Below are 8,794 nucleotides of genomic sequence, written 5' to 3' on the forward strand. Positions count from 1 at the left end.
TTTTTTTTTTTTTTTTTTTTATTCCGATCGGTCGATATCGATTGTGGAGGGAAATACCGAGGCGCGATGAGTTGTATGTGCGTGTAATTGGATCTTGGAATTTGAAGGTGGTTGTACAATTATCTCGCAGATGTTTGCTTTCATTTTGCGGACACATAATCCACCGGTAAAGTTCGCGGAGATTAGGAGCTCGGGTAAATATTGGGAACTTGTCATGGAATCGAAGGACGTTCGGTCAAATTGTAATGTCGAGTCTTTTTGTGGTGAAAGTTTAATACAGTTTGCGCACGCGAGTTTTCTTCAGACAGTTATAGATGTCTGAAAGATTCCAATGCCTCTTTAATAATTGTTATTTTTTAATTAACCGTGCAATGAAATCGTTTTTTAAGAGTTTCTTGAAATTAATTATGTAATACAATTGAAAACAACACAAATGCAATAAAGCGCAACAAAAGACAACAAACATCGAACAAGCTCGGACAAGAGAACAAGAAAGATGAAGTCAATGAAACACGAATAACACCACTACATATTAAAATAAAGGAAGCATAAATAAATTGCAAAAATCAAAGAAACGTACCAAGAACCGAGTATTGAGAAATTCCATTAAAGTAGAAGAACGCAGTTTAACATTGAACGAGGGAACAAAATCACATTATTCGCAGCCACGCTTCAGACAGACACGAGTCACCGGTTCGGAGAACGCGTAAATCGTGGCCGTAGCTGAGATAATTCTCCCCTAACGGGCGAATCTTGCGGGCTTCGCGAACAGACGTAATTCGATTCCCTTTACGCAATTTTGTCGAATCGTGGTTTCGCATTCGCGAAGCTCGCGACGCAACGGGTGTTCCGCGCGAGAGGGCGATCGGTCCACTAACCAAGACTCGATGCAGACAAACAAGACAACACTGTTACGATTTCACAGCGTAGACGCTGGACGATTCAGCGAATCTATATTTTCTACGACAATACGCGTTTTATCATTAGCAATATGAATCATGACGATGTCGCATCGCGTCTAGAACTGATTATCTATTAAACGCGCTAGCAAATGATAATAAACAGTTGTTGAGTATTTGCGCTACGCATATGTAGTTGGAGAAAGCGAAAGTGATCGCAGACATTCGTCGCTGATTCAACTAATAAAAAAATTGATCGAACGTGTACGAAATCAATGAACAATAAATTTTCTTTGCTATATTAATATTACTCTAAACCTTCCCAAACGCCCACAATCCTTCGCAATTTTTTTTATTCGTTTACACATCGCGTCTTCACCGAAGCAAATTTATATTAGCGAACATTCGCGAATATTTCGCACGACTAATAAATGGAGCTCAGACGTAAGATCGATTTTAGATCGACGAAAATCCACTCGATTCGAGCCAGGCATTCGAAATCTTTCTGGAATCAGAGACCGAGATCGGCTAACTTCGTACGATCTCGAAGCGCTTGTAAATTGATCGCGGCTCGCGTCCCGACTGAAAGCGATCTGCTCGTTAAGTACCGCAGCAGCCTCCTCGGAGAGACGAGGCTGGAAAGCAATCCGGCGTGGATCGAGATCGAGATCGAGAAAATAACGATAAAACGTGACGCGGTCGCAATTAATGGCGGAAAAGGTATCCGAGAGCTACGGCCGCGATCCAGAGCCCTCTTCGCCGCGATCGACGACGTCTCCACTGAACGTTTGCGACACGATGCAACACGCTCAGACATCGATTCGAGCGATCGAACGGACTACGTACCCGATGAGATCCATACGGACGATGCGTTCGCCGATCGGCGAAAGGTGCGCAGCAAGCGTTCTCTTTAACTTCTATGCGTCTTCTTTGGTGTACACATAGAATACGCAAACACGAATGCACTCGTACACGCGTATGGTATGTATCGTCACGTGGATGCGTGTTTCTTGTTTATAAAGTACACGTAAAACACAAGATCTTGAAACGGATAAAGACTGCGTTCATTAATACGTATATTGTTGCAATTGTAACTACGATGATAACAGAAAGATAGCGTGTGATTTTTCGCCGTAATCGACGAATCAGGTCCACTTTTCGCGGTGTCACCCCGTATATCGCATGGGAAAATAAATCTTGTGGACACTCACCGGGAGGGAGACTGGACACTGGACGCTGTCACCGGACACGGGTTGCAGCGACTGCAACAGATCGCGTGCGTGAAAGAGAGGACGGCTATCAATGGCTGCATTATACAATACCAGTGAACTGGTGTACACGGAATATGGTGTGCGTGCGCGTGCGTGTGAGAGCGCAGTACGCTGCGCGCGTACGCGACGACGGCGCGAGTATGTAAACGTAGACGCGCGAACCGGGTCCACCGAACCAACCGAACCAACCACCGAACGAAACAAACGAAAGGAACGAAGCAAGTACTGTCAGGTATTCCCGCGAAGAGGATCTGTCTCGTGCGTAGTACTGTCCCATACGCTTGGGAGTACAGCGAGCGCGCCAACGAAAACGTCGAGACGACGAAACGAGACGAGAGGTGCATGCCTGTGCTCCACCCTGTTTCTCGGGTTTACTTTTCGACGAGCATTTTGCCGATTAGATATCGACTCTTTTGCAAACACACTGCGCTGCACTGTGGGATTATTCTAAAAGTAGGATTCCCTATAAGCGTTAAACGTACATACATACGCATCTACATATATAGACATTTTCAGTTGGACACAGTGTTACACACAGAAATGACATATCGCTACAAGATAGTAGAATTTTATTTATAAGAATCTTTAGAGAGAGTTTAAAATAATTTCTATAATTGTCGCAGTTCGTATAATAGGAGAATATAATAGGATTCGTTCACATAATAGAAGCTCGCGTTCTAGATAAGTAGTTTCAAACGGTAGCAGTTAGACGCTAAGTAAGATTTCGTTCCGGTAAATGAAATTCATACAAACGAAATTGTACTGTGCTACGATGTATCAAAGAAGTACATTTCTAAACGATCTACGACTGTCACGTTCGCATCAATACGTATTCTACGTTTATAGAAAATCTCACTCGAACGTCTCCTCGTTCCTTGTCGTCATCTTCAGCGGTCTCCTTTCATTCTCTGTATTATCTCTTTTTAACCGACTTTACAGTGATCTTTGTCGCTCAGGTTGCTCGTGGTACTCGCAAGAGAATTCTTTCTGTATCTATCCCGCTCTCTTTCATTTCCACCTGATTCCACTGGTCGCTCTCCGTCTACGTTTTTACCTTTCCTTCTGTCCCCTTGTCTCGATCCCTGTCCTCTGCCCCCTCCCGGCGTCGTTCCGCAGCTCGACCGGACTGACCTGTTCACGTGTGCACCACAGCCGCAATAACTATATCCAGCCGCGCTTTTTTGTCAGCCCGTTCTTACGTACGCTCGGAAATGAATTGAGTTATTGTAAAATCGTGTCCGGCCGGCTGTAATTGTCCGCGCGTGCCCCGCCATGTTCGTACGCGGCCGCAAGCGACCTCGTCCATTTTTCACAGCGGTTCACCTTTTGCCAGTGTAGACATAGAGCGAGCATATCAAGTGGAAAAATCACCACACAGTTCGCCATCCGAACTTCCGCTTAAAATGGATTTGTAATATGAATAGTTACGAATAGGATCGAGCTAGATCAAACGCGTGATGCCGTTCCGCGTTGTCGCGGAAACGCGACCACGACTCGAGAAATAGTACAAGCATAAGATAAAAAATGGAAATAAAAATGTGTAAAATTTCGATTTGTCAGAATAGGCGGAGCTATCCACTCGAATATTTAATTATCGATTTTGTAAAAGAACGAATGATTTAACGGAGGATTCTTTGGTGGATAGCTTCGATCGAAGGGAATTTTTCCACTCCAAGTTACAAAGAATCCTGATTCATTCGGTTTATCGCGATACGACGGCATTTACACGGATCGAGGGACGCGTTCGCGCCTTTTCAAGGTGAATAGAGAGCTCGGCGCCTCGACGCAGGCCCATCCTGAATGAACAAGCGCAATAAGCAGGTGCTGGTGCTCGACTCACCGGCTTCGAATCTCCTTCCAGCTGATCGGCTTTATGGCCGTGACGACCCCATCCACCGTCGAACAATTACGGCGAACATCAGGAAGCACACCGTTCTGCGGGCAGAAGAAAATCGTTTTATTAGTAATCCGTGATAGACGGTTTAACGTTATGGTTGGACGGAACGATTCGTGAATTTGTAAAGAAGAATCTAGGTGTGTACTTATACAATGTGTTTCTATACGCCTTGTTGAATGTCTTGAACACGAAGAACGGAATATGAAAAGAAAGTTTGTCACACTATGTTACGAAAAGAAATATAATTCTATAATAGTGTTTAAACACAGAAATAATTTAGTAAATTCCAAAATTTGGTTTCTCAGTTTGCTTTGTCATTTATTCATTCTCCCCTATTTCTAATCATTTTACGAATATAGTTTGTTTCAGTGAGTCACCGTGTATAATATCAAGTAATAGATACGCAGGTTTATCACTCGAAACTGATTGTTATAATTGTTGCAAAATTAAGATGTTTTTCGTAGGCTGTACAATATATATATACCTTCTTGCTATGATATCTTGAAAGCTGATAAGGGTTATCAAAGCGAGTACATATTTTGCGGTGGATCAGACATGTTTGAGTAGAAACGGGATTTTGCTTGGCGTAAATCGTAGTACGCTCATTCATAGTTGTTTTTAATCAAGTATCGTTACGTAAAGAAGTATTAACGCCATATTAGTATAGATAGTTTTATAAATAGATTAAGATCATAACCATCCCTTTCACTTTCATAAATAAGTATTTAGAACAAAATTTGTCGTCTCTCTTACTTCGTACGATACGACGAAAATTGTAAGGAAACATCCATCAAATTTCTATAGCGCATCAACATCACTAATACTTCTTCTGCATCAAACGTATCTCATGCTTAACCGCTCTAAAAAGTTCGAATCCAAAAGAATCCACTCCCTGCAAACTTACTCGGTAAAAAACGAAAGAAACAAACCTCGCCAAACGTTTCACAAATTAAAGGTTCCAAGCCTCGCCATCGTCTCCAATAAAAAGAAAAGAAACCGTTACTAACGTGTCCCCGTAGGACTCCATTATCCAACCTTCCGATAATTGATAACGCAGCGACACAGCGACGAACGCGTAGGATTTGCATGGAGGTCGGTGGAGTCTTGGCCCGCGGTCGCGACCGACAGATACGAAGGATCCTGTGCGAAGACAAAGGACGATGATTCAGAGGTAGTAGGAGAGAAGTACCTGGTAGATGACACGAGATTCCACCGAAGGTGGGCACTACGTCACTGTCTTTTTCTTCTGCTCATCCTGTGCTGGTCTGGAGCGCGCGCGCGACCGACTATCGGACGCCGCGAGGTGGTTTTCGACTCGAAATCTCGGCATTCCTCCCGCCGCGAGGAATCCAACGATGTTAAATGAACCGTCCCGAGGAAATATAATGTCCGCTAAACATTCTTCTCCGTTTCCGTAATTTACGGCCGACCGAAATCTCCCGAATCGCTCGACGAGACTGATCGCCCCGACGAAAGTGCCCGCTGACGAGAATGGGAACTCGATGCCCCGACAGCAGGTGCTTCTCTCTAACTTGTGTCACACTGCCTGGGGAATCCTTCTTTTCTTCCCTCTTTTGTTAAGAAACGAACTAGGCGGGATGAAACGGATGGTAATGGGTGAATGCTGATTCTTTGTCGAGATGCGGACGAGGTTGTTTTTTGGGGAGAGACTTTTTGAAAAAACAGCCGAAGGAGATGCAGAAAGTATTTGTATACGCTGTTCATTTCTTTTGGTATTTAGATACACTGGTTAGAGAGAGAGAGAGAGAGAGAGAGAGAGAGACAAGGCTACTTCTGATAGTGTAAATATAACTACTTCGAATCTGATTACCCGCAATCGCTGTAAGAAAGAGAAATTTAATTGTATTTAATTGTATGTTAACAAAATATTTGATTCAAGTCTAGAAGGTAGTAGGACAAGAGAGAGATATCGAATACAAAATGCTGATTGATTTCATTAATTTCTATGAGCGATTTTGAAACAGTACTTCGTGAGTAAAATTTAATTGAAACAATCGGCCAAGAGATTCGTTCATCACTGAAACGCTCCATATCTTGCAAGATTCACCGTACATCGAATTTCACGGAAACTTTCCAATGAAATACGAGGCGCATTAACCACGTCCCGACTACGACGTTCCTAACTGAGCGTTCCCATGTTCCCGTGCGACCACTACGACGATCTGGCAGTGGTGATTCGCTCTATTAAAAGAGCGACCGATCAATTCGCAGTCGAGGCGACCGGGGTACCTGTGGCACGTGGGCGTTCCTGGCTAGCAGGGAGCCGTAAAGTCGTTAAGTAGCCACTTCGGACTTGGAAATAAGGAGATGATGGATCATTAGCCTTGGGGATCCTTCTGTAACTTCTGCCTAGTCAGCGAGCACCGCATACCTGCGATTTGTAGAAAAACAAACAGCCCAAGTGGCGGAGCATTGGTCTCGCGTTAAAAGGTCTGTTTTACTATCGAAAATGCTTGTACGTTTTGCACGATACATAGTTTGTAACGTATAATCATCTATTAAATTTGAGCTTGTTCCGTCAAATAAATTCCAGCGTTCATATCTTTTAAGCTACAACAGTACAACGCTCTATACCTTAGGATACAAATATGAATGATATGCATATGTATGCAGTCGATTTGTACTCGTTATTTAAGATACCTGTCACTTTAATTTAAATCTGACGTTGTTAGTATTAAATACTACTACGAATTACGTATATTTATTAATACACTACATTTCCCTTCCTTATGTTTGAACTCGAACTCGCCAGTATTTCAGCTCACGATTAAGACATCCGATTAAAGCGCGTCGATGCAACACAACCTGCAACAGGAACATCGCATCGGACCGCGGACAATTCTCGTTGCATCTTCGGAATGCAGTACAACTACGTTAATAGGGCAGTCGATATATCGATGATCATAGAAGCGCGACACCTGGCGGTAGTAAGAGGCGGTCATAAAGGCGCTAAATGGCCACTTTCGACCGGCGAAGAAAGTGATGTTGGAACATTAGCTCCGTTCGAAGTAACAGAGAAAGGGGGATAGAGTTCGGGAGCGAGCTGTATACCGCGGCCGAACAGAAAAATACGTAAACTCGGCTTGTATTACGCGCAAATCGTCGGACATGGGAGTCGGTGGCGCTGGGTCGCCGACAGAAGCTCACGGCGGTAATGGTAGTTGGAGGCACGATTGCGAATGCACCGACGATAATGCACCGCCTTCTCGTTTCTTCTTCTCCGCGTATTGCTCGAGAACCGTACGGCGAATCTTATTTCCTGATAAATGTAACGTTCGCGCCATTACCAGCAGGAAGAATCATATTTTCTGAGCATATTTCACGGAGGCCGCGGCTTTTTTGGTGCACAGCAATCGCGCGTTTATTGGCCGTCCGGCGCGGTGCAACAAGAAGGAAGTTGTAATTCCCGGATAACGCCTAGCGTAATGGCGCATCAAAATCAGACGGCTACCTCTTTCTTTCTCTTCTTTTCATCATCCACACCACGCGAAAGGAACGTTCTTTGCCATTTAGGTCTTCCAGAAACACCGGGTCACCTCGAGTTTTCGCTATTGCATTAATATGCTAATAACGCGTGGGTGTTCTTAAGAAATAAGGAAGCGTGCGACCAGCAACCTACCCAGCCATTTTTGGATCTGGTCAAACGTAATAGACCAGTGTTTCGCTGTTTCTTGTTTTTTCTCGATGGAGTCGCAGGAAATTTCTAACCTCGTGTCTCGCGAACATTCTTTCTCCTCCCTTGTTTTCTCTTTGCTTTTCGTCAGCAACAAACGTTATCAGTCGAAACGGTCGTTACCGGTGTCCAGATGGCCGGGATAACGCAACCGCGAACGCTTAGACAAAGCGCCATTATTTACGGGCAAACAGATTGGCTCGCTAACCCAGGAATTTAGGTGTGCTCCGATTTCTAGACCGCGCGAAGAACACACGCAGCAATTTATAGCATCATTGTTACTCCTATTGTAGTTCCTGAGCGTGGGCGAAACGCGCCGGTGACATTACACTTCGCGAAATCTTGCTATGAACAGTACCTTGCTGCGAACAGTACCTTCTAGTGGAACCATATGCATCACAGGTTGATGTCCCAGAAACAGCCTTGTTTCGAGTTTGAAACATTCGCCGAAGTCTTGTAACAAAGCTCCTTTAGTTGGCCTATCGTTCGGAATTTCATTGGATAAATTAAGAATGTTCGAGAGAGTCGATACGAAATATATGGATCGTATAGAATCGGATGTATCGTTTGTTTGAAAGAAATAGAAATGTGTGGACGTGAAAGGACATTGTATAGCTGTATATTGGAGAATAAATTTCAATCTAAAAGCAGGATGTTGGAAACACAATAAGTTTCTTGGCGCTCCTAGATAACACGGTAATAAAATTGTTGCGACTCTTGTACACAATGCAGAAGTTTCATAGCGGAATCAGAGACGTGGATTCCCATTACTTGTACTACTTTTCCACGGAACCCTTCCATTTCTTTCACCATAAACCTACCATAAAAGCAAATCGTCCTCGTCAATATCAAGAACTTCTTAGTTCCAAAAAGGTTCCATGAAACAAAAGCTCCGAATCCTCTTCACAAACTCGATCAAACCACCGAGTCTCGAAAACGACCATCTGAACGAACGTCCACGAGAGTAGCGATCCATGCAATTGGTCCGCAGAACGAGCGGCACGCTGAGTGGCGCGACGGCGGTAGCGGCGGC

The 8,794-nt window shown here is 44.0% G+C and overlaps 1 protein-coding gene across 2 annotated transcripts in view; it reads right to left on the minus strand.

Moving 5' to 3' along the window:
* LOC100741472 (transcription factor SOX-6) overlaps positions 1–8,794 on the minus strand; it is a 337,675-nt gene that overhangs the window by 144,278 nt on the left and 184,603 nt on the right. Inside the window, exon 2 of one of the 2 annotated variants that reach the window (XM_033321943.1) lies at positions 4,011–4,105. In XM_033321943.1, coding sequence (XP_033177834.1) covers positions 4,011–4,105 — 95 coding nt within the window. Of the gene's footprint in view, positions 1–1,745; positions 2,440–4,010; positions 4,106–8,794 lie in introns of those variants that run through there. The other variant, XM_012388245.3, reaches the window with a different exon arrangement.

The sequence above is a fragment of the Bombus impatiens genome, unplaced genomic scaffold (genome assembly GCF_000188095.3).
Source record: "Bombus impatiens unplaced genomic scaffold, BIMP_2.2 scf_0543, whole genome shotgun sequence".
NCBI lineage: Eukaryota > Metazoa > Arthropoda > Insecta > Hymenoptera > Apidae > Bombus > Bombus impatiens.